The sequence below is a fragment of the Parathielavia appendiculata genome (genome assembly GCF_033297405.1).
Source record: "Parathielavia appendiculata strain CBS 731.68 unplaced genomic scaffold N657scaffold_15, whole genome shotgun sequence".
NCBI classification, from domain to species: Eukaryota; Fungi; Ascomycota; class Sordariomycetes; order Sordariales; family Chaetomiaceae; genus Parathielavia; species Parathielavia appendiculata.
In genome coordinates, this window is record NW_026944234.1 from 149,290 (window position 1) to 176,418 (window position 27,129).

Sequence of the window (27,129 nt, forward strand, 5' to 3'; positions counted from 1 at the left end):
CTACCTAGTCATTAAGGCACTTGTATCTATATTGACTCCCAAAACTGCGCAGGTGGTTCTTCAATCAGGCGCGGCAACCTCCTTGATTCTCAGGGCACGGCACCGGGGATCGTCGAGACTGGAGACCCGACAGCGGGGAGGGTGAGGGTCGGTGGCGGGAGCTAAACATGTGAGCAACCGGAACGGGAAGTGCCCCGGCGGTCCCGGTCACCGGGTTTTGCGCCATTCGCGGGGAACTGTCCCGGTGGTCAGGATAACGAACAGTCTAGGCCAGGGCCCTGGCTTTGATTTTTGGCCGCTGGTTGGACAGCCTTCTTTCTCAGGTAAGCATGAACAGCGACGCCCTCGGCGACTCATGGGCTCACACATGCAGCAGACTTTATGAGATTCGAGAGCGAATCCTAAGGATCTGTACAGCTCAAGCTCATGTTGCCGTGCTCGAGTCTCCTGGCCCAGCTATATTATCTCAGATAGTTTGAACTACAGTCTTTCTTTCATGGTTTGAGCCGCGCCTGCGTCGGCCGTCCGTTCGTTACCTTTCCGATCCATCATGGAGCCAAGTCGCGCGAACCAGTCACGCGGCTACCAGCTCACCGCAGCTCTTATCGTCTGCCCGATCTTTGCTGTTATATTGACGGCGTTGCGCGTCTACACACGACTCATTTTGATGAAGAAGCGGTTCGGGGAGGACCTGAGTATCGTCGTTGCTGCGGTATGGGAGTCACCTTTCTCACGTCTTTCTGCTTGAATAGTTACCTGTAACCTTAACATTGCTTTCTTGGAGCAAGGATGGGGAACTTGAGATACAGGCTGATATCTGCCGCAGGCATGCACCGTGGCTATGTCCGTGGTCAATCAGTTGGGTGCATCTGCCCGGTTCCCACACCATCTCCAGCAAAACCTTTGTATCGTCACATGAAAAAAAACCCTTTCTGACTGCCATCCAGCTGTTGTGTACGGTAGCGGACGACACATAGAAACCATATCAGCCGCGGACATGGTCGAGTTCACCAAGGTACAGACACAATCCCCAGACTCCCTTCGCCTCCTCTTCGGCTCCTTCGGCTTTGGACCAGAAGTACCCTCTTCAAGAATGACAGACGGTTGAGACTTGTGCTTTCTCCAGGTCGGCAGCGGCGTAACCCAGCTCTACTCTCTGACCCATTTCTTCCTCAAGCTGTCCATTCTGCTGCAATACGCGCGTATCAGTGTCCTGCCTTCGGAGAAGCGAATATGCCAGATCCTAATCACCGCCCTCTGCACGGGCTACCTCATCTTCATCGTCCTGCGCATGGTCCGTTGCATACCGTTCCACGCCCTGTGGACGCCCGGGATCCCAGGCGCGAGGTGCATTTACAACAACACCTGGTTCATGTTTGCCTCTCAGGGCTGGAACATGGCCATGGACTTTGTCATCCTCCTCAGCCCGCTCTACATCCTGCGCCATTCCAATGCGCCGCTGAGGCAGCGGGTGCTTCTCGGCGTTGTGCTGGCCTTTGGTGGATCGTACGTGCCCACAATTATCCTACTGCAGTGCCACGGCAAAAACAAGGTGCATATGGGCAGTCTACTCACTCATCTTGTTTCTCTCCAGGGCCTGTATCATCTCCGTCCTGCGACTTCACACGCTGTATCCATCAGGTACCTCAGCTGACCCGACTTGGGGCAAGATCCCCAGCGCCATTTACGGCGCGGTTGAGGTCAATGTCGGCATCAGCTGTGCATCGCTGGTCACGCTACGGCCCCTTTTCCACTCCCTGCGCCGGACTTCGTCCAAGTCCAACGAGACAGGCACCTTTTTTCACACTGCGATTGTGATGCCGCGGGATCCCGCTTGCCGCCGTTTCGGCGACGGCCATTGGCATCCTGACATGGAGGTGGAGCTCGGGGGTATGCTTCACAATGCCAGTGACTCATCAGTGACATGGAGCAAGCCGGAGGATCCACGTAGGTAGACACTCAAAAGTTCCAATTGTTGTTCGCAGTTCCTGCCTGGCTGTCACCGAAGTCGAGCCCACGGATGTTGTCTGGATTGATGGAAGGCCAAGTTCGCCAAAAGATATCCACCGCCAATCGAATGCATGATTACAAGATAGTTCAACGTGCCGTGCACGCTGGTGTAGGGACACACTGCAAGTACAGATTAGTCCAGATCTCAAATAAGTCGATGGGTCTTCCATACCTGAGCGAACCACGAGTTGTATGTCGTGCAAGCTCCATTGGCACAAGCTGACGGACCGGAATATCCAATGCCGCCGCTACCCTCGTCATCAGCGCAAGTTTCAAGGGTTAACACAGCTTTGAGCTTACCACTGCGCCCAGAGGGCTTGTCCGCCAGGAACATAGGTTGCATGGCATGCCGATGTAGTAGAGCTCGCCCATGAGGTCGTGCTCGTAGGCGTGAACGAAGACTTAGTCGAGGTGGTCACGAGGGCCGAGCTTGGCGTCGGGGTGGTGGAGGAAGACTTGGTCGAGATGGTCACGAAGGTCAAGCTCGACTTCGCGGTGGTGGACGTTGTTGACGGCTCCCCTCCCCCGCACGGGCTGCCCTTGCCCCAGTGGAAGCAGTTACTGGTGCAGTTCAGCTCAAAGAACGCCATAACGGTATTCTCCTGCACCTTGATATCATGAGGCACCCCCTGGGCACTGTACGCCTCTAGCCATCCTGTCGGCCCATAAACGCTCTTCGTCCAGCTCGCCAGCGGCGTGTTCTGCACCATCTGTGCCGGCGTCTCGCTCAGCCCCAATACATCAGCCCACAGCTTGATCCCCTCGACATGGTTCACGTAGCTGACAATCTCGTCGTTCGTCCCATGGAAGAGCTGCACCTTGGGCCGCCACCCGTTATACTCCGGATACGCCGCCCTGACCAGATCCCCCCACTGCTCAGCGGAATGCGTCACCTTGCCCGTCGCGCACTCCGCGTTCCAGTAGCCATACTGCCCGGCATTATTCTTGGGCGCATAACACCCAAATGGCACGCCGGCGAACGCGGCGCCCGCAGCGAACACGTCCGGATACGACCCCAGCAGCACCTGCGTCATCATTCCGCCGGACGACACGCCCGTGACGAAGACGCGCTTGCTGTCGGCGTGGTATTTGTCCAGCGTCCAGCGCACCATGCTGACGATGCCGAGGCTGTCGCCGCCGCCCTCGTGAGTGAGCGTCTCTTTGCTCGAGACATCCCAGCACTGGTCCGCCGCGTTGGGGCTGCCTGGGTAGATGACGATGAAACCGTGCTTGCTGGCGAGGGTCGCCCACTGGGATCCCTGGAAGGCCGCCTGAGCGGTGCCGTGGCACCAGTGCGGGTTGACGAGGACGGCTGGGTTGGGCGGCAAGGTGTCGGGGACGTAGATGTGGAAGGAGACATTGCGCGGGTTGGGGCCGAACGGGGCCGTGATTTGCGTGAGGGTTGCTGCGCAGGCCAGGGCAGGCAGGATGCCAAGGAGGGAGAGGCTGCTAGGGACCTGCATTGTAGCGGCAAGGGCCGTAGGGGAGGTTGAACCTGCGAGGAGCAGAAGAAGATTCGGGCCATGAATCTCCCTTATGACTTATAGCGGTTCCCGAGTGAAGAGTAACCGAGGGACTGTGTGGACGCGGACTGCGTCGAGCCGTGGTGTTCGGGTAGCGTCCCCGGAGCGGATTGAGTGGGTCACCTGGAGCGCGGAGCATCGCCGCCCGCTACCAGATTGGGGTGCCGCGTGCGCCTGCCGCCAGATGAGAAGCAGCATCTTCGGTGTATACAGTAGTTTGCCGGAAGTCTGGGACGCGCTCCGGCGTTGCGGGCAAAGGGAAGGCACGAGGCGAATGCACCGTGAGCTGAGACTGAATAGTACCAGCACACGGTAGTGGGTTTCATTTGGATCGCTCATTGGAGGCAGCGACGGAATGTCATGAACCGCAGCTAAATCACCATCGAACTGTTGTAGCCCTGGCAGTTGCCAGTGCCGCGCACGATGCTCTGACACAAGGGCCTCGAGTTTATCTGTGCATCTCATTCTTTCTCTCCTTCACCATGTGCTGCCTGCACATGTGGAGGGAGTCAGGTAAGGCCCTCCGGCGCACTTGGGTTGCATCGTAAAATTGGTGCCAAGCCGCTCGTCGCACTACATGAACTCCTCATATTCCTCGCAACCGCAAGTATAAACTTGATATACCGTATGCACATGGTGGTGATGTTGTAGTCAAGTGGGCTCCTGTGATGTACCGGTATGTCAGAAAGTCGGTTGCCACAGACGGATGCCGGCCGTACCTGTAATTAATTACAGTAACTAGTTAACGTTAGTCAACTTCCTTATTAGTTACTCTCCCTTCTCCACGAGGATGACGGACGCTCCACTGTCGAATCCAGGGCGGGCTTGCAAGAGAGTGGAAAACTGGGAGATTGCTCGAGTCAGACCCGATCGAATAAGCGTACCAAAGTTTTCGCCAGAGGAGATGGTTGATCAAAGCAGCAGCTCAAATGAAGGTGAATTTGCAGAGTCAAAGTTTGTTTTGGGTTTGGGGTTTGGGCGCCCTGTCGGATTACTTGGGGGTTAGTGTTAATGGAGGATTTGAAGGATCTTTCGGAACCTCGACTGCCCCCCTTCGATTTCACATCAAACATCATGTCCACACCAACGCTCTGGTGAGGACGTAAGTAGCTTACATTCTGGATTGAGTATGATTCCCAAAAATCCGGCTGTCACAAATCATTCACCTATCATCCATGGCTTGCATTGGAACCTCCGATCCCCGGGACGCGTCTCAGCGTGACGACGCCCTTGCCCCCAGTTCTCAAGAGGAGGCTCAGATCATGATAGAGAACTGTTCAACCACATTGAAAGGTCGGAGAACTGCGGCCAGCAAGTCGTTGCTCTCTACCCTCATTGACACTTAGAGACAAACGAACAAGTTCCAAACAGCGACTGCTGGCCCGCTGGGCAGCTTCTAACTAGCTTGGAAGGGTGGTAGGCAACTGAATGGCTGGACACCCGACGCTTTCTCAACGACTCGGACTGCCAGATCTCCTTAGTACTGGAGCACTTGTTGTATTACAATGTCTCAAAGCAGCCGTCGGATTTCCCCGGATGGGTTACACAACCTTGTGGTCACCGGACATTCGATTGCATGCAGTAAAGCCACAAGCAGCCATCGGGTGGATGAGGCCGTTGATCACACCGTGGCCAATACATGTATCTCCTCAGATGCTGCGAAGCACTAAATGGCCATCGGGTATTGGTTGCTGCTGCGAAAGCGAAACAGGTGAGGTATTAAAGGTCGGGTTCTCCATCTCCCTCATCATGACGTATCCAAGGGTTCCATCAACGATACGCCCGCCGGACCCGTATTTTATAGTTTAGGACGCTCAGAACCTCGCGACTATCAGCACTTGAGAGTCTTCAGACCAGCGCCTTGCTCTGACACAATGGAGTCTGTGACGCCTTCGGAGGCACTGCGAGTGTTGGTCATCGGCGCAGGTACGTTGCAGCGTCGAATCTCCTTGCCCCTGCTAGCGGCCTACAACCAAACTAACCGCTGGCCACAACGAAAGGTTCCGCTGGATTGTTGATGGGTCAGATCTTCAAAAAGGCACGAGTAGACGCTCTCTTGAGAACTGTCTGAGAGGCACTGACCGATCTTCAGGCCGGAATCGATGTCACCGTCTTCGAGCAAGACGCAAGCCCAACCGCTCGGCCGCGGGATTGGGATTTTGGCGTCTACTGGGCTCAATCCCGTATTGACGAGTGCTTGACCTCCGAACTGAAGGCGCTGGTCGACACGGTCCAGACCGACCCTTCCTACCGGCGCCACGAGCGGTCCGTACTTCCGGTGTACAACGGCTTCACAGGGGAGCTGATCAGGGACCTCCCCGCTCCATATGCTATCCGCCTCAGGAGGAGGGCATGGTTAGACCTCATCAGAACAGGGCTGGACGTGCGTGTAAGTGGACCCCCCGTATATCAATTGATGTCGTCTCGCACCGCACATTCGCAGCATCTGACTAACCTGCCCACAGTATGGCAAGAAGCTGCAGTCTATCACTACGACAGACGAGAGTATCACGGCGGTATTCGAAGACGGGACTGTGGAGACTGGGGCGCTCCTCATCGGTGCGGAGGGCGCCCACAGTCCCACGCGTAACTGGCTCTTCCAGTCTTCCCCGGAGGACGCAGCAATGCAAGACCTGCCCATCTCGTCATTCGTGGCCCTGACGAGGCTGGACCGCAAACTTGCATTAGACCTGAGAGCCGTCCACCCGACATACTGTATCGCACTGAACCCCAGCGGCGTATTCGCGTGGTTCTCCCTACACGATGGCACCTCGGAAGATCCTGCCGAGTGGGTTTTCATGATCCTCCTCACGTGGCCTTGTAACGACACCGATGGCAATGAGGATCTTGCCAAAGACAGCGATCTGCTTCTGGACAAAGTCTGCGCACTCGCTAAGCCGCTAGCCTACCCCTTCGACGCGATGGTCAGGGACATCCCCCGGGGCACCAGGGCCTGGTACGGTAAACGCGTCAATTACTGGCCGACCCGGCCCTGGGATGGCCGCGGTGGACTTGTTACGCTGGCTGGCGACGCCGCGCATGCCCTAACATTTCGTGAGTTGTTCCTTTTCCGGCGGTAATGGCTCTATCAGCTTGCATGACTATTCTGACGCAGTTGTGTCATACAAGACCGTGGCCAGGGCTTAGGTAACGCCATCACCGATGTTGCTGAGCTGCAAACCCATCTCCGAGCCATGAAGGCGCACACTCGGGACGAGCTGGCCAAGGCGATCGCGAAGTACGAGAAGGAGGTCTGGCAGCGCGGGTACGAAGTGGTGATGGAGAACAGAGAGAACACCCTTACACTACACGACTGGGACAAGGTCTCACAAAGCATGCTGCTGGTGGCCGGGCTGCAGAGGCAGAAGTCTCAGGATGGGGGCGACACGAAAACCCGCGGGTAGTTGGACTTCAGCGACAACCCAACAGGTACAACATTATACTCACCACAGGGGCTTTTCAGGCACCGAGGGCCAAGGGGGAAGAGTTTCGAGTTTGGACTCGAGTGGAAGGTTCAGTCTGTGATGGCTCGTCGAGGTTCAGGAGCAATTATCAATATCGAGAGCTTAAAGAGTTGTACTAGCAGCATTCTCTTTACCAGGCCATCGACCGACAGCAAATACCTTCCCAACTTTAGCTCCCAACTGCACCACTGCTCGGGCCGGCGGTCACAACCGTCAAGTATTTAACATTCCTGGTACCGGTGGCACCATCCCCTGCACCCCTGGCCGCTCCATCCCCGGCCAAGCTACGGTTAGGCTCCTCATTCGAGTCCCTACCCCTTACTCTCGCAATCCTCCAGAACTGCAACCTACTCCAGAGCCCTCCCCTTCCGCTTCCTCCATCACCATCTTCCACAGCAGCACGTCCGCCCTCCCCCGGCGTACGCGGAATTGTCCCATTCCTTCCGCCCTCTTCCCCCAGCCTGCGGTCCCTCCCCGCCATCCTCCTCCTCTCCGTGCACACCCACTCGCGCACGACATCCCGCACGATATAGCAGCAATGCAGGGGCCACACCCAGCCGAGCATGAACAAGATAGCCGGATGCCGCCAGCGGGGGTGCACGTTGATCATGCCGCGCGCCAGGTCGCGGCGGTTGCAGGTTGTTGAGGCCGAAGACGACGGCGATGAGGATGTAGAAGACCGGGACGATGAGGAAGATGTCGGTAAGAGGATGAGGCACGCCCGTGCGGCTGTTGTCTTCGTTTGAGGGGAAGGATGGTGCTGGGATGGGGGAGGGGGTGGGGGCTTGGGGTCGGGGTGCGGGTTGATGTAATCTCTTTTCAAGTACATGTAGGGGATCATGGTGCCCTTGTGGTTGTATTCGGGGACTTGGACTCTTCTTGGGTGCGGTGATGATGAGGCGCGTGATGAAGTCAAAGTGTTTGAAGGAACATGACGCTTGGTGTCTCGATGATGGTGGTTAAATGTTGAAGTTTGTTACCAGGTTGGTGGAAATGTCGTTGTTGTCGTCGTTGTTATTGTTGTTGTTGTTGATGTTACCTACAGTATTAACGTCCGGGCAAGCCAGGCGAGGCTTGCCTCCGCAGATGGCTCTCGGCATGTAGGGACGCGCCGTGCTAGGTGGAAATGTCAACCAGGGAAAGACTGAAATTGGGCGGCTGTCGTGGCTCTGTTGAAGAGGCCTTACTACTGAGGTAGCAGGTAATCTCGTTTATTTCTGTATCGTTTCCTGAACAGAGTTTTGGGAATGTGTGGATTTTCGAAGTAAAAGCGAGCAGTTTTGGCATGGTAATTAAGTCCGCGTTTGAGAACGTCGACCTCGGATCATTCAATGTTCCTGGGGCCGGTGTTTGAGTCATGGCGATGGTTGGTTGAATCATCTCATCCACTGCCAGACCTGTTCTGGTAGGACAGGTTCGGTGCTTTGTAAAGGCCGGGTCCTTGAAAGGTAAGGACTTTGTAAAAGCGGTGCTCCCTACTGCTTAAGCCGGTGAAACCATCATGATTTACGTAGCTTGTCCAGGAGAGTTGGCGAAGCATCCGTCTTCAATTTCAATCCTCACCTAAGGTGATCCGTCCATTCCCGTTACCTGACCCAGGTGCTGGAATTTCACAGAGAATTGTTACTACCTTACCTAAGGCAACTGGAAGAGACACACATCCCAGAATCATTAACACCGACAATCCGGGAAGTCGAGATACTCGTCACAAGCATAAAGTACTAGTTACCTGTTTACAAATCTGATACCGGTAATCAACCATCCAAGAGCAGCTTGAATCAATCCCAAAACTTGCGAACTTACTAAAAATACCTCCCAGGCATGCTGACTCTAACCTCCTCAACCTACTCAGGCCGCTCACCCAACCACTCAAAGCTCCAATCCGACGTATAGCCATCGGACACGTCACTCTCCCCATTCCACACCATCTCGACCTTCTTCCTAGCCCGCTCCACTTTCTCCTGCCGCTCCTGCTCCCTCCGCTCCTCCAACTCAATCCATTCATCCAGCTTGTCCTGGAAGAGCGAAATCATCTCCAGCAGCGGCGGCGGCCGAGCCACCTCCCCTTCTCATCCCCAACCTGCATGTGATGATGGGGCCGCTCATACAGGACCGCCATGCCCCCTACAAGATTGAACCGCTCCAGCGTGGCCCTGCGGCAGCTGATCAGCCGCCTCACAGCCTTGTGGACCACGGGGGGCTTCATGTCCTGCGCGCAGGCCGCGATGTCGGGCGTGCACTCCTTGCCAGCGTCGTTAGCGAGCATGGTGTGCGCGAAGGCAATCAGGTCGCTCATATCATTGCCGCAGGCCGTAGGGGACGACATTCTCGACGATGTCGGGCGGTCCGTCGATCATGAAGCGGAGAAGGCCGGTGAAGAAGCGGGCTGCTTCTATAATTAGGTTGATCTGCAGGGCGCGGTCGGAGTTGGGGTCCTTCACTGTAACCAGACTGCTAGCAAGGTTGGCGACTTCTGTGAGCTCGTTAGTAGGGGCAAAGTCCGTGTTGGTGAGGGTGTTGTACTGCTCACCGAGGAGACGAGGTTGATGGCCTCGAGGAAGTTCTTCCTCTCCGCCGGAGCGGTGATGTGTGGGAGAATGGGAGCGGTGGCCATGATGGATGTTTTTGTCACCAGTGATCTTTGTGCAGGACGTCGTCGTCGAGAGTTGACTTCGTAGTATGAGAACGTCAGAGGAGCAGATGGACACCATGCTGAAGCTCTAAATCTGGGTTCTGGCTTGGAATTCTTGCGCTCAGTACAACAGTTTTCCACTTGAACTATATCGTTGCATTAATGTCTCACAGGTCTTTGGCTTGGGCATCACGTCTGAGAACAAGTTGCAGGCTGTTTGTCATTGAGATACAGTCCTCCGCAGTGCCCGCTCACAAAGCCATTGATCACACCCAGACTCCAAACAAAGAAGTCTGAGACGGAACATGCTTGCACAGCTCTCAGAAGTAGCTGTCCTTCCAGGCATCTGCCACAGCCTTCGCAACCAGCCTGTTGATCTCAATCCCAGGGTGATAGTCGTTGAACCACAGGCATGACTTGCCATCTTCATTGTAGCACGTCGCATCGGGCGCGCCGTAGGCAGTCGGGTTGTCGAGCGCCGTGTTGAAGGGAACGGTGGTGTCGACAATCTTGGAGGTAGTGCCGCTATTCTTGGTCGTGAAGGCCGCCAGTCTAGTTGAAAGGGCCGCATTGTACTTGGCGATAGCAGCGGCGACGGCCTGCTGGTTTCCCTGCGCAATAAAGGCCGGAGTGCGATGGATGGCTAGCCGTACTATTAGTCATGCCCAGGACAAAGAGAGAACATTGAGAGCAACCTACGTGGCACAGTCAGTAGCACGAAGTTCCTCGCACCCGCATTGTACAGGATCTGCAGCTGTCCAAAGTAGCTGTCCATGATCTGGGCCACGATCTGATCATAGTCCGACTTCCACCACGTGTTGCCCACGTCGTTAACGCCAATCCACACGCCGAACAAGGCATTGTCACCCCAGGGGGCATAGCTCGGCTTGCTGGCGATGCTGCCGCTGAACTGGGCCACCTGGTCGATGAAGCTCAACACGGTGGGCGCGTAGGGCGGGACGATGGTGGCGTTGGTGGTGGCGCCGCCGTAGGCGAAGTTGTAGGCCAGCAGCGTAGACGTGTTGTACTGCGAAGCCAGGAAGCCGACCCAGTTCAGCCCGCCGCTGGCGGTCCATCCGGGCAAGGGTGGGTTGCCGAGCGGGTTGCTGCTCGAGGGCTTGTTGCCGTTGATGTCGAAGCCCGTCTGCGAGTACGAGTCACCAAAGCTGATGAGGTACTTGAGCGCGCAGGGGTCGACAGTGCTGGAGCTGGATGCCGAGCTGGTAGTCGACGTCGTGCGGGTCGACGTGGTGAGGGTGGTGCGCGTGGACGTGGACGAGGTGGTGGCCTTCGAAGTGCTGCTGCTGCTGGTCTTGGAAATGGAAGTGGAAGTAGATGTGCTCCGGGCGGAGGACGTGCTGCTTGTGGTGGCCCCCGGGACGCATTGGGCTGCGATGGGTGTAAGCCTTCCAAGCTCTGCCTTGTCGGGGGGGGGGGGGGGGGTTAAACTTACAGAACCAGTCGTTCCACTTAGTGCAGACGGCACCAGAGACACAGTTCGTCGGTCCTGTCCAGTTTAGTCCACCACATTGGGACCACAGAGCCGCCTCGTTCTGGGCATGGACTCCCGGAATGAGTCCGGGGAACGCGACAAGGGCTGCCAGCGCGGTCGACGTCAAGAACCGTCCCATTGTGATAAAGTTAGGGATGACAATGAGGATGAAGTTGAGCCCGGGGGAGCGAGAGATGGCAGCTCTGGCCAAATGGCCAACTTTATGAAAGCGACCCGGCTCACCCCATACCGACCCCCATCTTGGCTTGTCGCTGTTAGCCGGGTTGGAGTTGCGTTGATTTCAGGGACTGCGGACAGATGATTGGCGGAGTTCTTGCTTCGGACGGGGGGAAGTGGCCCGTGGAGACCCCAAATCCAGGAGGGCGGAAGGAGACGGTGCGGGATACCACCCGAACAGCCGGGAGGGCGGAAATAAGGGTAGATCTGGTAAGGCTTCATCGCTAAACAATGACGCAAGATGCACCCTTTCAGGACGCTCCCCCGTGTTAGGTTGTCCACTTGTTATGCTTAGTGGTGATGTTGGCATGCCTCTGAGGTGTTGGCGTGAGTCCGAAGACTCAATGTGGATAGGGACATGGAGCAAGCGAGAACGGCAGGGGGCATCAATAACAGTCAACTGTAAACGAAAACGAGAAAATGAGAGGGAGCAAAGGATATCTTTATCTACAGCAGTCGCCAAGGACTCTAACACTATTTGAGGTACATTTGCCTTGTACAGGATTGCCGCTGATTGCTGGGGAAGTACTAGTCGGGCGCCAAACATACTACTGAACCTCTGACTCCACGGGCAGTCTTCGAACCGCCGGGAATGGAATCACTTGATAGGTAGGTATTGGGTCTCTCCTCTGCAGCAAGCCCGCGGTGCAGGAATGTTGGATTGGTGACTGTGGTCAAGGACCTTCCAGTCTTCTTCGACTGAATCCGCTGCTTGAGATGCCTGCCTTAGGTGCCTAAACATACCTATTCAGTTGTTCCAAGAGAAACTTCATTTAAAGTTGGCTGAGTAAGTAATAGTAATACACAGTCTGAGATGAACGAAGGACCAGACACTATCTGGCATGCATATCACCCATCCCTCGCGAACACAAGGTATCATCCATTGCCGCCAGCTCCAAGCTTGTAACGAAAACGAGAGGTAGAAAGTATCAAGACATCAAGATCACTTCCAATGAAACACACCCCTTTACACCGTCTCCCTCCAAACAGGCAACCAGATAAACAAGACCACACACAGCGTCGCAAAGACGCTTCCCCCGGTCAAGCTCTGCAACACAATCTTCCTCTGTAGCCTCCTCAAATGCTTCTCCTGCACCCGAATCCTCCGATCAAAAATCATCAACCTCTTGACGCTCCTCAACAGACCGCCCAACCTGCCCAAACCACCACCACCATCACCATCAGCACCAATCCTCTTATTCTCCCTCAACCCTCCTCCCCGCCTCCGCCTCCCCCTCCCCTCCCCCCTCCCTTCATCACCGCCACCACCCTTCAGCCCCCCCTCCCCATGCCCATCATCAAACCTCTCCCAAGGCAACCTCTGCCGTCTGGAAAACAACAATAAAAAGAAACAACTGCCCCTAAGCCCAGATAGCACAAGGCTCATACCAAGCCACCAAAGAGGCCAGGCGGCAAACACCTCCCAGCGCGTGTGCGCCCCCCGAAAGGGCGTCATGGCCCGGCACAGGACCAACAAGAACCCGCCGAGCAGGGTGGTCCAGCCGAGGACAGTCGCGACGCAGACCGTCTCGAAGGTGCCGTTGCCGACGCCGAGGCGGACAAAGTTGCGGTGGGAGCAGTTGCGCAGGAGGGAGTAGACGTGGTCGGCCACGGGCTTGAGGGCGACCGGGTGCGCGCCGTGGGTCTGGAGGTTAGAGAGGGCTTGGTTGCGGAGGGCCGGGGGGATGTTGAGTTCTTTGGGGGAGTTGGGGAGAAGGAAGAGGGAGATGATGGTGGGGAGTTCGGTGGTGCTTGACACTTTGGTGGTGGTGGTGGTGTTGGTGGTTGAAGGGGTGAGGTGGTGGGGTTTGGAGGTCTTGGTGGGAGAGTGGATGGGAGGTGGGAAGGAGGTGCGTGCGGCGGCTGCGCAGGAGGACTTGGAGGTGCAGAGGGCGGTGGTGGAGATGAGCTGGGAGATGCGCTCGAGGGTTTCTTGGGCTGGAAGGCCGACTAGTTAGTGTTCTGGTCTTTTCCATCAAACAGGATGAAAAGGGCGCATACCGGCCTCGCTGTCTTCGTCATCTTCATGGTCGTGGTCCAGCTTCTCCATCGAAACATCGCTCTCGCCAGGCTTGATTCGGGCTACCGACGAGGTGGACTGGGCTGCGCTGGGGATGGAACCATAGTCCTTGTCGGCGATGGCCAAGCCCTTGCTGTACATTGCTTCGTAGTTCTTGAACCTGTTTGCCGTCAGTCCCAGGCCGTCATCCATGGCACTAAACGAGGCAGCCGGGAACGCACCACATGTAGAACTCGAGGTTCTCGGCCGAGTATTCGATGTACTTGAGGTACATGTAAAAGTCGTATAGCGACATCGGGCTGCCTGCCAAACACTTGCGTTAAGTCGAGACACGGCACTGCGGCGAAACCACGAGGTAGCCACTGACATGTCTTGTTGGCTAAGATCCTCTCAAGCCGCAGCCTGCTGGGAATGCCGCCGTTGCGGCCATCTGGGCTCAGGGGCCGCTTGCCAGTGCTGATATTGGTGGCATACTCCCTGAAGTCGCGGTACTCGGGCTTTTTGTACCAGCTCAGCCACGACGGAATCCGAAACTTCATGGTGAAAGAGGGTAGAGCCAACGACGAAAGCCAAGGATTAAATCAAGATTGAGTGGAATGTTCCCATACGTTAAGCCAAGCTGCACACGGACGAGAACATGAAGCAGAAGGGAGAGAGAAGAGAAAAGACGAAAGGTCATGAAGCGACGGGAAGGGGATGATATGTGCCGCGTCGTCCGGGAAATCGGAATACAGGCGCCACTTGAGCCATGTTGTCCTCCCGCAGATCGGATACTCTGTCTCTGGTGTAACTGTGTGCTCGTTTGCTTGAACCTGATAGACACAAGGCCGAGAACCTCATCGCGTGCAATTGCATCTGTGCCCTTGCATGAACATGGGACCCCAATCACAGGTGGGGGGGGGATGATCTGCACGGCAAGGGATGGCGTTTGCTCGGCTCCGTCCCACCAGATTGGCGGGTGCCACCAGAGGAGTTGAGAGATCAGATACCTCCACTATTGCTTTATCCGTTCAGAGCCGCGTGCTGCTCCCTTGCTGACCCGGTTCGAAGAATCGGCCCAATCTGGTGGCTTTTTTCTGTCAGCGAGATCTAGTCGAGGTGACTTGTCTGAATTCCTTCACTTCTAGCTTGCTTGCGTCACTTCCCACCCATCATTTGGTGAGACACCAGAGTTGGTACGATCGGCAATTATTCACTGCAGCCTGCCGTCCACCTGCCATCTTGAACGTGGGGACAGCCACTCTTGAACGCTGGCTGTCCCCGAGCACTGGCCGATTTTGTTGTTGCCGACCCAGAAGCTGCATACTGTCACTGTCAGTGCGCTCCACTTACACCTTCAAGAAGAAGCAAGGCCGCAGAAGAGGGGTAGCAGAGCTCGCAGACCACACACGTTCTCATCCGCCATGGAAGAGGAACGTGCACTCATGTGTTCCAAATCGTTGGGGGTTACGGCGTTGCTTTTTGCTATTTGTGAGCTTTTGTTATGCTCGAATTTTGAACTCTGGTATGGAGAGGTACTCCGTCGAGAGACTTGCGAGAAGCGGGTCCCTAAGTTAGCTGCTTCCGCACGTGGCTGGCATGAGGTTCTCTGCCAAGCTCCCTCGGCTCCGGGCGATCATCCGAGCGAGCGCCACAAAATAATCCTTTCTGAAGTTCATCCGTATACGTATACTGCGCAGGCAGTTGACGGGGCAGCCATTTCCGTCTGTCTGTACGATTGAAGTGCATGCCGCACTGACATCCAGGGCCCTAACCTCAGCCCAAGTCGGCCCTAAACGAGGGGGCGGAAGAGGGGCAGGCCGCAGCGAGTTGCATCTGGCTTCCAGCTTGTCATTGGATCGAGATCTGCACCAGGATCCCAGAATGGCACCCTCCCCACCCCTCCCAGTGCTCCTTCTTTCGGTTTCCTCCCTCCGTTTCCGCTCTCCATGAGCCTTTCAGATCTTGGGACGGTCTGTGTCCCATCGCGAGCGGAAGCGAACACGGGGTTGCGTTTCAGGTTTCTAGCGAGACCAGTGAATCAGATGATCCCAAGTCAAAGCATCATTGATCACTGCCGACGTCCCATGGGCGTCTCCACGACCAGCTGCCACCAGAGTGTTGCCAAGATCTGTCGAGGAACTGTCAAGTTCTTTTCAGACATGTCATGATGGATTGAAGCTCATAGATCATAACCCTCCAGTCATTTCACTCGAGGCATTTTCTCAATTCTTTTCTCAGGTCCGTTGGCTCGGCTTAGGGACCAGACGACGGAGAGGCAAGTGAACCACGAGATTGAATAGCATGGTCAGCTTCTGTCGTTGATGTTGTGGCCATGCTGCTCGCAGTGGTTTCAGACTTTTGAACAAGCTCAAGACGTGCAATTCAGCCATGGTTTGCTCGTTAGAGTGGCACATGGCGGGGCACTACCTCAAAGACGTTGGAGATGAATTTAAAGGAGCGTAAGAAAGCAACTAAGAGAGAAGAATGATAGTAGAATGTAAAGACAAACGTTAAAGAGAAGAGGGAAGAGAAAGAGGGAAGAAATAAAGGGAGAATCAAAGTGAAAGACGATGAGGTGTAATACCTGAAATACGCAAGTTCCGCGCTAACAAACCAACCTGGGTTGACTTGTAAGTCTTTACGAGTATCTTAGCCGCTCCTATGCAGTCTTTCTTCTGTCTTTGCTTTTCATTGTATGGTTGCTCTTCGAACAAGCTTGTGTTGTACGGAGTACTGTTGAGGTAATACACAAAGAGATGCTCGAGTTCTTTACTCTTTGTGTAACTATGAGAGCATACCAATCAGTCGCTTTAACCTTCTATTACAATCCCATTGTCCTTGTTTCATGGCTGCCTGTTCGAACGATGCAAAATACCGGTTCTGCTAGACCCACGCTGCAACTTGGGCTGGCTCAACGTGATAATGAAGACAAGAATGGTATAAAACGGCCAAGAAGCTCTCATACCATCAGCTAGTCTCTTCATCCGCTTTTGTCTGTCTCAAACTCGGCAACAACAACAACCAAGCCCAAAGACCCATGCCCACTAACACAATGGCCTTTGAAACCATAAGCCTCCAAAACACCCTCGACCCCAACGGAAGGGTTTTTGAGATTCCGCGCTCTGCCGCCGAGCACTCAGTCGTCGTCCGTCAACTACTCGAGGACTTCAGCAGCTTGGAATTCGGCCAAAGCGTCATCCCCATCTCGGTTAATGTCAGTGAGGAGTGCCTGGACAAGGTTTTCGAGTGGACCACGCACTGGCGCGACGCGCCCAAGGCAGCTGACGACGGGGCCGCCGCCGGCAATGTGACAGCCGTCGAGTTCACCCCCTGGGACGACCAGTTCTTTAGCAACGTTGACCAGGACATGCTGTTCGAGATCCTGGTCGCCACAAACTACCTCGACATCAAGCCGCTGTACGACATGGCCTGCCAGATCGTCGCCGACATGATCCGCGGTAAGAGCACGGAGGAGATTCGCCAGATTCTCAACATCAGGAATGACTTTACCCCTGAGCACGAGGAAGCCAGGCGCAGGGAGGCCTTGTAGGTATACTAATGGCACAGCCTGTGTAGGGCTGCTACGTAGGTATCATCTCTACTAGCAAATCTATCTACTTCTCCGTTCAGGAGAGCCAGGTAAGTGATCTCAACAAATTGTAGACTGACTCCCTTGACGAATACTTGTATCGATAGGTAGGTACGTATCTTACCTTACACTCACTCTTTCCACTCATTTTAGAGTTGTCCCTGAATGCGCTTGATGTGAAATAAACGATCAACCTGGAAGAGTAAGATATGAACCTGGTTGAAGCTGCCTGTAACCTAGGAGTGATATTATGATTCCGACTCGCTACCTAATCATGACTTTTCTAGGAACTGATCTATCCAAGTCCGCATTCGAGGCATACAGCATGGCAAGCAGGTATTTGTTGTTCTAATGAATGATACCTACTTACCTACGCTAGCCAGTTTCGAAATCGCCTATGATACTATGGTAATTCTGAGAATCCAGCCCCAGGTTTCGTTCCTTGTTATTCCGGGAGAATGCCACGCCACTATGGTTTACCTCCGATGGAAGCCCCTGTTTCTGCCGACCTAAGGGCAGCCCGGCAGCTGAAACAGCGGGGGACGGGCCGCATCAGGCGGGCGGCGTCACTGGGCCCCATGCAGACTGACAGAGGATGGCTTACCATAGACGGTATTTCCGTCGCTTGATCAAACCGGACCCCGTATCTGTCCAGCAGCTCTGTAGGTGCGTGGCGCAGCAAGCGCGCCTGTAAGACGGACGCAGTGGGTTCCCCAACTTCCCCTCGTCAGTGTGTGGCTTTACACAGTAGAGGAAATACCAGACGAAAAGGGCGGGTATGGCGTTGGTGCAAACCTTGTTTGGCTGCAGCAATGAACTGGTTGCCGCCGCGGCTGCAGTGATTCTGAATCCGGCACTGGCACTGCAGCACCTTGGCCGTCCGGGAACTCCGGGATGGCACATCAACTTGGCACCCTTATCCTCTTAACTTGTAAGCTGGAGCCTGGCAATTGAGCGTTGTGCCACATCTCGGCCCCCTACTAAAGGTACAATGAGAATCATGACGTGCAAATACATGTAAATTTATGTCAGCGACTCGAGATAAAACATGAATGTGCACTGAGTTTCACAGCTGCATACTCGAAAAATTGAACGCATCTATTCTGAGATCCCGGCAGTTAGGGCACCACACGATTTCGGCATCCAGGTTGGTGCTGTTGGTTCCAGTTGCTGGCTCAGCTCCTCGCTTGTTGGTGACAAGCAGAAAGCCACTTTGCTGGTTTGATCACGCCAACATTGCTGTGCCGCAACAACAAAGGGCCAAACACCATATTGTCACACTCGATATGCTGTGCCGTCGAAGCTGTGTCTTGCCCCCAATGGGGCGAGAATCAAGATCATACGCCGCCATCCTTCGAGCTATTTCTCCAATACCTTCCCCACCGCCATTGTTCTTGACAGCAGTTCCTGAGGTCTTGTGAGCCGTCCCATGCCCAACAATGGCAAGGGCAAGAACACCGACAACACAACTCTTGCTGCTGGCGGGTCTGCTTCTCGGCAACGCCAGTGCCCAAACATGCTACAATACATGGGGCCAGGAGGACGCAGAACTGCAACCATGTGTCAGCCCAGGAACCACGGATGCCCTCGCGACGACATGGTGCTGCAACAAGGGCGACTACTGCCTCTCCAACGGGCTCTGTCTCAGCCCCGAGTCGAGCAACCTCATGACGCAGCAAGGCTGCACCGACCAGAACTGGGGCGGCTCCTGCAGCAAGTTGTGTTCGGTGGGCAATGGTATGTTTCCCCGGGCATGATATGACATGACGAAGCGACGAACGCTGACCTCACCAGACCAAGGCTTGGCCGAGATCCCGCTAATCTCCTGCCCATCCAGCTTCGACAACATAACCAACACCGTCCAATACTGCTGCGGCCCGGACGCTTCCATCTGCTGCTCGACGCCCTCTTCCTGGCTCACCATCCCCGCAGGCACCATCATCCGCACCCCGTCCTCCACCAGCACTTCCACCACCACCTCCCAGCCCCAAACCAACACCCTCCAAATCGGCCTCGGAATAGGCCTCGGCATCGGCCTCCCCATCCTCCTCGTCCTCTTAGCAGTAGCCTACCTCCTCTCCCGGGTGCCCCTCCGCTCCCGCGGCAGCCACAGCCGTCGCGGCCACAAAGGCAAGCGCAGCAAGCCCACCACCACGGGCGCCGGCAACGGGTCCGGCGGCAACGCAGATGATACCAAGACAGAAAAAACCTCCTCCTCCTCGTCCACCACTCAAACCTACCCGCCCCGCCGTCACCATCACCGCCACCGCGGCTTCTCCTTCGGCCACGTCAGTGACACCAACCACCACCCCTCCGCCGACAACGACAACGCCAACGGGCATCATCATTCTCACTTCCCCTGGCCACCGCCGCCTCCAGCTTTCCTAGGAGCCGGAGCCGGAAGGGCGGCCGCCATAGCGCGGTGGGCGCGCTCGCCGTTTGGGTTCGGCGGGCTTTCGTTGCCGGTCGAGGTCCAGGAGGCGCCGCCGCCTAGTCCGAAGGAGATGGATGGACGTGGGAGGGGTGCTACGTACGGCAATAGTAATAGTAGTAGCCGGGGCAGGGGGGAGACGCCGAGTCGGTTGGGCGCTGCCGAGCTTGCTGCGTCTACTTGTGAGAGCGGAATTGGGTTTGGGGTCGGGGTCGGGGGAGGAGGAGGAGGAGGAGGGAATGACCAAACGGGGTGGAAGGGCCGCGGGAGGGTGGTGGTGGTGGCTGCTGAGGAGGTCGAGTTGCCTACCCCGGACAGACCTGAGACGGACGTTGAGAAGGGGATGGGGAGCGGTGATGGGGGGTGGAGGAGTGATTGTGGGTGGGGACAGGGATACAACGGTGATCGGGAAACGGTTGTACATGATAGGACTGGAACGCCGGTATATCAGGGGCATCAGGAACTTGGAGATGTTGCGGTAGAAGTATCAAACCGGGTGTATACAGCCCCTCAGCATGTTTCCTATCCTGAGAGTAGCCCTGAAAGCCCTGAGCAGTAGCGTATCTGTAACTTTGATCATTCAAGCCGGAGAGTGAGCACCTTACAAGTTTTGCAGTGTTCTCTGCCTTGTGTAGACATCGCAGAGCCGAGTGAAAGACACTGCCACGGAGACGACCACAGTACTGTAGCATTTAAGTGAGAATGCCTGAACCGGTCCTGAGCGCGAAAAAAAAAAAAAAAAAAAAAAAAGGTAAAAAGCAAGTCAAAGACTTCAGTCGAAGACGGGAATTGAGCCCGACGTGGGGGTCGAACCCACAACCTTGAGATGTGTGAACCTAAGGACCCTTAGCAGTCTTGGGAGTCTTTAAGAGTCTCACGCTCTACCGATTGAGCTAGCCGGGCGCTGGCTCCTTGTTAGGGTGGGGAGGTGGAAGGGAGATTCTGAGGGGCGATCATCGTATTGTGGGTTCGGTGAGTTTTTTGCTCTCCAGAACCCACAAGTGGAGTCTCAGGGGGCAACTCTTCCTGCCCGTTGACTTACAGAACAGAGGTAGGTACATTCATAAATCTGACCATTCCGATGACAGGCTGGTCAACAAATAAGGTCTGATTCAAGGCATGCTGTTCGTGAGTTGTGAACGCCAGGACCCCAGGTAACTGTTGACTCTCGCAAGTGGACGCTCTGCCAGTGATGGCTGACTCTCCATAGGGTTTGGCCAACTGCGCTGCCTTCCTGATTTGTTGCCTGACTTTGCCCTCCATGCCATAAGGTATCCAGAGATCAATATCTTCGTTTGCGTTGTGGGATTGATGCTGAGACGGTTGGTTTAAAGGCGGCAAACCAAAGGCATATGACAGGCGCAGATGCTTGCCCTCTTGGGCGAGCCTTTCCAGGTTCCAGACACCAGGCTGGCCCAAAAATAACCAGTTTGTAGCGTGTGAGAACAAAGAGAGCTGCCGTGAAGAACGTAAGTTGAACGCGTTGGCTCGGGACCGTGACCGCGACCGTGACCGCACCGTGGAACATAACGTCGTCTGAAAAAGCTGCCGGTAAACCCAATGGGGCATTGTTGGGGTTTTCTGGTGAACAGCCACTCTGCTCACTCACTTGTTGATTTTTGCCAATACCTTTTCACTTGAGCTCTGAGCTCGACGAAAGGCTGGAGGAGGTTGGCCATACCACATCATCTTCGTGCGGAACATCTTGCCAGATTCTCTTCTTGTTGTCGGTCTTCTGACCTTGAGCGTTTAGGAGATTGGTGTGCATTCGGTATTGCCATTGTCGTGCATTTCCTTTGGAATTGGTCCAACCGATTTGTTTGAATCTTGGAATCCGCCGAACTCGCAACCTAGAACACCGACAAGATCGAGTGTAACCATCAGAGTTACAGTCAGCACACTGCTTTAACTCAGAGCAGTTGTCAACAGTAAGCGATCATCTCGATGGTAACTCCCTGTCGATGCCATTAGCGCTGACCGGTCACTAGACATCCCTTCATCCATCACCGATCACAAACCACTCATGATAATATCTAACATGGCCGCCAACATGGAGATCCTCCCCGTCACCGTCTTCCAGCGTGACGTGGAGTCGGAGAAGACCGAGCACCTGCAGTGGTACGGCACAGGCAAGCTGCACCCAACCCACCTCGGCGACATGCTCGACAACGGCCGCTACACCATCGTGCACAAGCTCGACCACGACCGCCACTCGCTCTCGTGGCTGGCCCGCGACAACCTCACCCACACCTGGCGGCGCATCGACATCGCGCAGGCCTTCGCCGACATCCACGAGCAGCACGGCAATCTCCGTGCCGTCACCGAGCACTTGCTGGAGCGCGCCGCCAAGGGCAACGACAGGGCCGACAACAAGGGCCTCGCCGTGGCAAAGTTCACGCACCACGGCCCCAACGGCGCGCACCTGTGCATGGTGTTCCCCCTGCAGGGCGCCATGAACTGCTTCCGCTGGGGCGTGCGCGACGAGTGCGCTATGAACGCGGGCTGGTTCATGCGCCGGTGCGCCCGCCTGCGGGCCGAGAACGGTGGCGGCGAGCCGCCTGAGAGCGTCCATGACATTACCCGGGGCGAGATGCTGCGCATCCTGGGCCGTCCCCGCGTGCTCCGCGCCGACGCGCAGCTGCGTAGAATCGCGGGTGTCGAGAACTCGGTCCGCCTGGAGCAGCTGCCCCGGTACCTTGTCGTGCGCCCGGACAGGATTGAGGATGAGCTCGACTTCTGGCTGAGCCCCGAGGCTTTCGAGCGTTGCGAGTGAACTGAAAGGGAGGAAAGGGAGGATAGCGGATTGTTCTTTCGCTGGACCCTACAGCATTAGGGACTTGGAGGATGGGCCCAAGCGTTGGGGGAGCTGTGTTCCTTGGGCATTGTCGGCCGGGGTTCTGCACACTTTATCAGCATATTAATTCGGCGAACGTGAGATCGTATAGGGGTTAAGAGGATATAGTAGCCAGGGACTATGGATGGACCCTGTAGTTTCGTAGACATCGTAGGCAACCAGGTAGCCAACAGACAAGCATACTTTTACCTGATCGTTGCTGCCATCGTGAATGGCTGCCGCCCTGAACCTCTATCCAGCATAGTCGGTATTTTGGCTAACACAGAAGACACACACACTCGACAAAAACACACAGGACATGGCAACACCCATCACCAATTCATATGTAACATGAAGCCAACGATACACCAACCTCCATGCTCAACAAAAATCCATTCTCCTATACATCATGATCCCTGACACCGGGTATTCGCTACTCTCGAGCCTTGCTCAATCCAGACATGCACTGTAAGCCAACAATGATCCCAAGGGAAAACACCTAACACCCAGACATCACCACCGACCTTCAAGTGGCAGTCCGTCCCCTCCGTTTCGGCGCCGGTGTCCCATTCCCACTCATCTCCAGCTTCGCAAACCTGGTCCTCCTCGTAGCCATTCCCGACCGGGTCGAAGTGGCAGCTGCCGGCTCCAGCGCCGATGATGCAGACGCCAGGTTAGGCAGCGACTTGGCCTTGCTCTTCAGGCTTGGCGCAGCCGTCGTCTCCGGGACAGCCGTCTCCGCAGCCGCCGGCTTCTCCTTGCCAGCAATCTTCTTAACCGGCGTTGGAGGCGGCAACCGCGACGACCTTGTCCTTCTAGTTGAAACAGGCACCTCCGCCGTCGCAGATGACGCAGCAGCAGCCGCAGCTGCAGACCTGACCGCTGCCGCCCTCCGGACCGCAACCCTCGCCGTCTTTTCCACGGGCGGCTCTGCCACAGCCGGCGGCTCGGCCTCAGCAATCTCATCCGCCATCATCACATCGGCCAACAACTGGCTCGCCATACCCCTGTACACACTCGGCTCGTCACTCTGGTACCTAACCAATTCCTCCGCCCACCTCACCCCCTTAGCCTTCTTCCTCTTCTCCTTCCCTTCACTTTCACCACCCTCCTCCCGCTCCTTGGCCCTACGCTCCCTGGCCTCAAACACCCCCTTCAGCTCCCTCCTCCGCCACGACGGATCCTCCGCCTGCTTGGCCAGCACCACCTGCGGCGGGACCGCGCCGCCCTTGTTCTTGCGCGTATTTCCCCGCGTAATGGCCGCGAGATCCTTTTCCTCGCTGCGCTGGCGCGCCATGGAAGTCAAGTGGGCGTCCAGGGCCGCGTCGTCCATTGCGCCCATCCCGGGCAGGCGCACTGGGATCATGGAGAGCGCGATCGAGTTTGCCGAGGGCGCCGCGGGTTTCAGGGCGACGCGCGTGCTGCGGGCGCGGCTGGAGCGGCGCGGGCCTGATCCGGCGCCCGTGGAGGGGAGGGAGTCGAGTTCCGGCGACGAAGTTGCGCTCTCGCTTTCGAGAACTGGATCGGTGCGCTTGCGGCGCCGCTTGAGACGGGGGCCGTCGCTGTGTTGGATGGATGGGTCTTCGGAGACGGACTTGTCCTTTGTCAAGTCGTCTTTGACGAGCTCGTGTTTGCGCTTCTTGGTCGGCGTTGGGCTGTTGGGGCTCTTGGCCCCTAAGGGAGTTCTGCTGGTGGGTGTCTCCGATCCTTGCCTGGCCATGGGCGAGCCGGTTGAGGAGGTGATGGAACCGAGGGAACCCGACCGACGTGCTGTCTTCTTTGCGAGCGCGGCGGCGGCTGCTGCTGCCTTGGCGTTCTTATCTGCCGTTACCCGCGTGACAAACTTTCTCAGCATCTCTGTCTCCGAATCGTCGCGCCTGGCTTGTAACTGGAGAGTGTCGTTCTCAGGGTGAGGCGCCTCGCCGGTGAGCATATCCTCGTCAATAGCCACGGTGGCCTCGTCATCATTGTTGGCTGGAAGTTCCTCCTCAACCACTTCATCATCATCGAGCTCATCTGAGTCGTGGATTGCCTCCGCCTCTTCTTCATCGGGAAGCCGGCTTGACAGGACGTTCGGTGGTAAGCTTTGACGCCCATTGATGGGAGTGAACCCCGAGCTTTCTTGTTGCATGGCGTCGGCACACCCATTAGCCTCCGGTGTTACGATGTGGTCAATGGTCTGAGTGGCAGGGACACTAGGCGGCGTTCCGGGGAGAGGTGTCGAGACAACGGCCAGGGATGGAGAGTCTGTGCCCTCTGGGACTTGTTCAAAAAAATGTTCCAACCCGTCCGCTTCATCTGGATCAATGCCGGTGCTAACATGAGACATTTCTTTTTCTTTCTCAGGCTGCAGGCATGGAACCTGTTGTTGGATCTCGATCGAAGATGCCTGCACGTCATAACGTGGCGAATCAGGAGACGACATGGCGTCCACGCCAACGTGGCCAGTCGGGATGTTGAACAAGGGATGGGTTGCAGCCGCCGACTCGGCCATAAGCTGCTCGTTCGCCGCGTTCTGAGATGCAACGACGTCTGGTTGAAAAGTATTCAAGCTGTGTTTACCGGATCCAGGTATCGAGCGCATTGCCTCGGCTTGGGCGGATGCTTCATCCACAAGCGCGCTGGGCGTCGCCGTCTTACTTTGAGGGTCATACCGATCTTCGTTCAGTTCGTCTGGCGTGCGCGCCTCATTCGCTGAAGACCGAGAGCCGACATCAACGGCGGGCGGCTGTGCGGTCTCGTTGACACCAGCAGGGCTGGAAGGCTGATCCTGAAGCACCGACGCTTCTTCGTAAATGGTCGAAAGGCCTTCGGGATCGTGCGGCACAAACATGATTTGGGGCTCCTCGGTGTCGGTTGAGTCCGTTAACGTAGGGATGAAGCCGTGGTCAGGCTGGATGTGGCATGGAGTTGGTCTCGCTGCTGCCTGTCGGAGGCTTGCATCTTCCGCTCCCGCCTCCACCCCTGTTCCATCCGTAGAGTCCGAGGTGCTGGTGGGGAATGCAGAAACAGCGTTTGAAGCATGTAGGCCGTCGTCGATCGAGGTATTGGTGTTCGGAGGTAACATGTACGTCAACTCAGACTCGAGGACCGGTGTCGCATTGACACCCAACTCACCGCTCGTGGATTCGCGAGCCCCTGACGAGGCGGTTATGTTCGATTGGCCGAAGATATCAACGCTGGTTCTCATGTCGACGTCAACCACTGCTTTGCTGTGACGAGCCACCGTTGCATCGGTCGGTTCATCCACTGCGCCCGCACGAACTTCATCAGGACCAACACAGAAAACGTCCATGGTGTTCCGCCTGCTCTTGGAGAGTTCTGGTGCATCCATCGGCAGGGTGTCGACCGAGGTGAAGCTGTGTCGGCGGTTGGGACTGTTGCTCCTGGTCTTGAGGGCCAGCAGCCGTGATGTGCCACTCGACCCGCGTTCGCTCCGACGCGCCAATTGGAGGGAGAGGCGCCTGCGGGTTTCGTGCTCCGGCTCGAATTGAGCATCAGGAATGGGTTGATCAAACATGAGCGGAGAAGGGCTGGCAGGAGTCTGTTTGAGAGATGCGGGCTCAGTGTCCTCTGCTGGTGCGATTGGCGAACTGGCAGGCTTCGCCGGGGACATCGCAGGCGGGGCGGTCTTTGGCGATTCCAAAACAACCTTCGTAGGGGTTGCGTTGACCCTGAATGAGCGAAGCGGCGAGTCTGCGACTTTGGTCGGAGAGAGGGTGATGGGCGGCCTTTTGACCGGAGATGGTATTGGCGCTGATTTCTTCGTTGGCGACAGACTGATCATGGGAAGCTTCCGCGGTGAATTCTCTCCGGGAAAGAGAGAAAAGCGCCTGCTGAGACGGCGGATGGATCGCCTCCTCATCTGCTGCTCGTCCATTTTCATTGTGGTCTCAACCGGCTCGAGAGAAGCAGGCGCCGTAAGGTCAATCGAGGGCTGCAAGATGACCGCAAGGCGGGTATCGTTCCACTTCGGCTCAACCGGCCACCGCGTATTGTGTCGCTTCCTTGGTACCCACCTCAGGCTGGCTTCGGGGAAAGTCGCGTCTCGGGTCTTGAATTTGTTTGTAGCGGCTGGGTCTGCGGCGTCCTGCTTCGCAGCAGCGAGGGTAGCTACTCCCCGCGCGTTAGGTCGAAAACCACAGCAGGAAATGTGCAGCTTCATACCTCGCGCCTCATCAAGATCCTGAGCTCCGTGGTGCTCGCTCCCTGCTCTTGGATCCCACTTCGCGTCGCCCCAAGCCGGGATATGTTGCGCGTGTCGCGCCCGCTTCCTTGAGCCCTGGCCTTGCTGCTCCAGCTCTGTGATTGCCAGAGCATATGAATCTTGACCAGTTGCAGTGACCGGACCCCCGACTCTTTTCCAAATCTTGGGCTGTCGACGCAGGCCAGGCACAGGGGCAACCGGAACGCGTTGCCATGCTCGGGGGCAGGATACTCGAGGGGGCTGAAGGCATTCGGCGGTAATCGGGCTCCTACGACGCGAGTGAGCCCTCATTCCAGTCGTGGAATGTGGTGGCAGAAACATTGACTTACTGCTCGGACGGCAATCTGGGGTCGCGTGTGGCATGCGAGCCACTGGATAAAGGAAACATGGTCAAGGGAGAAGAAAAAAAAGATGTGCAAAAAGGGGTATCGGTAATGTGAACAACAGAAGGATATCACCATTAGCTCATACCATGGAGACCGGAAGGGCGCGAGGACAGGAGAAAAGTACGTGGGGACGCGTTGATAGAAGAAATCGCGAAAGTCGTGCCAGGTCGAGAGGGGGTCTCGAAGCAATGCGACCTGGATAATCCAATGTTTACCTCTGCGAAACGCAACCAATCAGAACTGATCGTTTGGAATCCAGACAAGGGAAAGCTCTCCTCCACTTTTTTGCCGTGCGAATTGAGCCAAGCTCAGTCGAAAACTTA

At 56.2% G+C, this 27,129-nt stretch overlaps 10 protein-coding genes and 1 non-coding gene across 11 annotated transcripts; 5 read left to right on the forward strand and 6 right to left on the reverse strand.

The window, feature by feature from the left end:
* Nucleotides 1–550: 550 nt before the first annotated feature.
* N657DRAFT_579277 (uncharacterized protein) lies at nucleotides 551–1,955 on the forward strand (the record flags this gene model as incomplete). Its single annotated transcript, XM_062789371.1, has 3 exons — nucleotides 551–712; nucleotides 1,178–1,506; nucleotides 1,595–1,955. 3 exons carry the CDS (start codon nucleotides 551–553, stop codon nucleotides 1,953–1,955), a joined length of 852 nt encoding a protein of 283 aa, XP_062644401.1.
* A 56-nt stretch (nucleotides 1,956–2,011) lies between these two features.
* On the reverse strand, nucleotides 2,012–3,562 carry N657DRAFT_150116 (carbohydrate-binding module family 1 protein). Its single transcript, XM_062785966.1, has 3 exons — nucleotides 2,311–3,562; nucleotides 2,183–2,258; nucleotides 2,012–2,130 (listed from the first exon to the last, which is right to left on the reverse strand). The coding sequence occupies exons 1-3, from the start codon at nucleotides 3,471–3,473 to the stop codon at nucleotides 2,098–2,100; spliced, it is 1,272 nt and encodes a 423-aa protein (XP_062644402.1). The 5' UTR covers nucleotides 3,474–3,562; the 3' UTR covers nucleotides 2,012–2,097.
* Nucleotides 3,563–5,326: 1,764 nt separating this feature from the next.
* Nucleotides 5,327–7,125, forward strand: N657DRAFT_692849 (FAD/NAD(P)-binding domain-containing protein). Its single transcript, XM_062797185.1, has 5 exons — nucleotides 5,327–5,459; nucleotides 5,534–5,577; nucleotides 5,626–5,922; nucleotides 5,999–6,587; nucleotides 6,663–7,125. Exons 1-5 carry the CDS (start codon nucleotides 5,408–5,410, stop codon nucleotides 6,935–6,937), a joined length of 1,257 nt encoding a protein of 418 aa, XP_062644403.1. The 5' UTR covers nucleotides 5,327–5,407; the 3' UTR covers nucleotides 6,938–7,125.
* N657DRAFT_692850 (uncharacterized protein) lies at nucleotides 7,126–8,267 on the reverse strand. Its single transcript, XM_062797186.1, has one exon. It carries the CDS (start codon nucleotides 7,836–7,838, stop codon nucleotides 7,167–7,169), a length of 672 nt encoding a protein of 223 aa, XP_062644404.1. The 5' UTR covers nucleotides 7,839–8,267; the 3' UTR covers nucleotides 7,126–7,166.
* Nucleotides 8,268–9,703: 1,436 nt separating this feature from the next.
* On the reverse strand, nucleotides 9,704–11,458 carry N657DRAFT_648803 (carbohydrate esterase family 16 protein). Its single transcript, XM_062793588.1, has 3 exons — nucleotides 11,083–11,458; nucleotides 10,329–11,018; nucleotides 9,704–10,272 (listed from the first exon to the last, which is right to left on the reverse strand). The coding sequence occupies exons 1-3, from the start codon at nucleotides 11,258–11,260 to the stop codon at nucleotides 9,950–9,952; spliced, it is 1,191 nt and encodes a 396-aa protein (XP_062644405.1). The 5' UTR covers nucleotides 11,261–11,458; the 3' UTR covers nucleotides 9,704–9,949.
* Nucleotides 11,459–12,090: 632 nt separating this feature from the next.
* N657DRAFT_624751 (uncharacterized protein) lies at nucleotides 12,091–14,286 on the reverse strand. The gene is made up of 5 exons (XM_062790725.1): nucleotides 13,746–14,286; nucleotides 13,600–13,681; nucleotides 13,360–13,538; nucleotides 12,663–13,296; nucleotides 12,091–12,551 (listed from the first exon to the last, which is right to left on the reverse strand). Exons 1-5 carry the CDS (start codon nucleotides 13,915–13,917, stop codon nucleotides 12,326–12,328), a joined length of 1,293 nt encoding a protein of 430 aa, XP_062644406.1. The 5' UTR covers nucleotides 13,918–14,286; the 3' UTR covers nucleotides 12,091–12,325.
* Nucleotides 14,287–16,412: 2,126 nt separating this feature from the next.
* On the forward strand, nucleotides 16,413–16,910 carry N657DRAFT_579401 (Skp1-domain-containing protein; the record flags this gene model as incomplete). The annotated part of the gene is made up of 1 exon (XM_062789384.1): nucleotides 16,413–16,910. One exon carries the CDS (start codon nucleotides 16,413–16,415, stop codon nucleotides 16,908–16,910), a length of 498 nt encoding a protein of 165 aa, XP_062644407.1.
* A 1,233-nt stretch (nucleotides 16,911–18,143) lies between these two features.
* Nucleotides 18,144–19,969, forward strand: N657DRAFT_674058 (uncharacterized protein). The gene is made up of 3 exons (XM_062795722.1): nucleotides 18,144–18,686; nucleotides 18,744–19,490; nucleotides 19,810–19,969. The coding sequence occupies exons 1-3, from the start codon at nucleotides 18,389–18,391 to the stop codon at nucleotides 19,860–19,862; spliced, it is 1,098 nt and encodes a 365-aa protein (XP_062644408.1). The 5' UTR covers nucleotides 18,144–18,388; the 3' UTR covers nucleotides 19,863–19,969.
* A 203-nt stretch (nucleotides 19,970–20,172) lies between these two features.
* Nucleotides 20,173–20,283, reverse strand: N657DRAFT_t129. The gene has a single exon. It is a non-coding gene; the product is annotated as a tRNA-Lys (tRNA).
* Nucleotides 20,284–21,246: 963 nt separating this feature from the next.
* N657DRAFT_150675 (uncharacterized protein) lies at nucleotides 21,247–22,254 on the forward strand. The gene is made up of 2 exons (XM_062785969.1): nucleotides 21,247–21,308; nucleotides 21,369–22,254. Exon 2 carries the CDS (start codon nucleotides 21,404–21,406, stop codon nucleotides 22,151–22,153), a length of 750 nt encoding a protein of 249 aa, XP_062644409.1. The 5' UTR covers nucleotides 21,247–21,308; nucleotides 21,369–21,403; the 3' UTR covers nucleotides 22,154–22,254.
* A 203-nt stretch (nucleotides 22,255–22,457) lies between these two features.
* Nucleotides 22,458–26,968, reverse strand: N657DRAFT_624756 (uncharacterized protein). The gene is made up of 3 exons (XM_062790726.1): nucleotides 26,750–26,968; nucleotides 26,381–26,688; nucleotides 22,458–26,326 (listed from the first exon to the last, which is right to left on the reverse strand). Exons 1-3 carry the CDS (start codon nucleotides 26,806–26,808, stop codon nucleotides 22,740–22,742), a joined length of 3,954 nt encoding a protein of 1,317 aa, XP_062644410.1. The 5' UTR covers nucleotides 26,809–26,968; the 3' UTR covers nucleotides 22,458–22,739.
* Between the last annotated feature and the right edge of the window lie 161 nt (nucleotides 26,969–27,129).

Bases quoted from the DNA above. Each gene is read 5' to 3' on its own strand.
- N657DRAFT_150116 (XM_062785966.1), bottom strand. From the start codon at position 3,473: ATGCAGGTCCCTAGCAGCCTCTCCCTCCTTGGCATCCTGCCTGCCCTG. The intron at 2,259-2,310 runs GTAAGCTCAAAG...TGACGAGGGTAG, and splicing joins CAAGCCCTCTGGGCGCAGTG to CGGCGGCATTGGATATTCCG. The intron at 2,131-2,182 runs GTATGGAAGACC...CTGTACTTGCAG, and splicing joins ACAACTCGTGGTTCGCTCAG to TGTGTCCCTACACCAGCGTG.
- N657DRAFT_692849 (XM_062797185.1), top strand. From the start codon at position 5,408: ATGGAGTCTGTGACGCCTTCGGAGGCACTGCGAGTGTTGGTCATCGGC. The intron at 5,578-5,625 runs GTAGACGCTCTC...ACCGATCTTCAG, and splicing joins AGATCTTCAAAAAGGCACGA to GCCGGAATCGATGTCACCGT. The intron at 5,923-5,998 runs GTAAGTGGACCC...ACCTGCCCACAG, and splicing joins GAACAGGGCTGGACGTGCGT to TATGGCAAGAAGCTGCAGTC.
- N657DRAFT_692850 (XM_062797186.1), bottom strand. From the start codon at position 7,838: ATGATCCCCTACATGTACTTGAAAAGAGATTACATCAACCCGCACCCC.
- N657DRAFT_648803 (XM_062793588.1), bottom strand. From the start codon at position 11,260: ATGGGACGGTTCTTGACGTCGACCGCGCTGGCAGCCCTTGTCGCGTTC. The intron at 11,019-11,082 runs GTAAGTTTAACC...CACCCATCGCAG, and splicing joins TAAGTGGAACGACTGGTTCT to CCCAATGCGTCCCGGGGGCC. The intron at 10,273-10,328 runs GTAGGTTGCTCT...TAGTACGGCTAG, and splicing joins CGTGCTACTGACTGTGCCAC to CCATCCATCGCACTCCGGCC.
- N657DRAFT_624751 (XM_062790725.1), bottom strand. From the start codon at position 13,917: ATGAAGTTTCGGATTCCGTCGTGGCTGAGCTGGTACAAAAAGCCCGAG. The intron at 13,682-13,745 runs GTCAGTGGCTAC...AGTGTTTGGCAG, and splicing joins GATCTTAGCCAACAAGACAT to GCAGCCCGATGTCGCTATAC. The intron at 13,297-13,359 runs GTATGCGCCCTT...TCGGCCTTCCAG, and splicing joins TGACGAAGACAGCGAGGCCG to CCCAAGAAACCCTCGAGCGC.
- N657DRAFT_674058 (XM_062795722.1), top strand. From the start codon at position 18,389: ATGGCAAGGGCAAGAACACCGACAACACAACTCTTGCTGCTGGCGGGT. The intron at 18,687-18,743 runs GTATGTTTCCCC...TGACCTCACCAG, and splicing joins GTTGTGTTCGGTGGGCAATG to ACCAAGGCTTGGCCGAGATC. The intron at 19,491-19,809 runs GTAATAGTAGTA...TGTACATGATAG, and splicing joins GGGTGCTACGTACGGCAATA to GACTGGAACGCCGGTATATC.
- N657DRAFT_150675 (XM_062785969.1), top strand. From the start codon at position 21,404: ATGATAATATCTAACATGGCCGCCAACATGGAGATCCTCCCCGTCACC.
- N657DRAFT_624756 (XM_062790726.1), bottom strand. From the start codon at position 26,808: ATGTTTCCTTTATCCAGTGGCTCGCATGCCACACGCGACCCCAGATTG. The intron at 26,689-26,749 runs GTAAGTCAATGT...CTCGCGTCGTAG, and splicing joins CCCAGATTGCCGTCCGAGCA to GAGCCCGATTACCGCCGAAT. The intron at 26,327-26,380 runs GTATGAAGCTGC...CGCGGGGAGTAG, and splicing joins GGATCTTGATGAGGCGCGAG to CTACCCTCGCTGCTGCGAAG.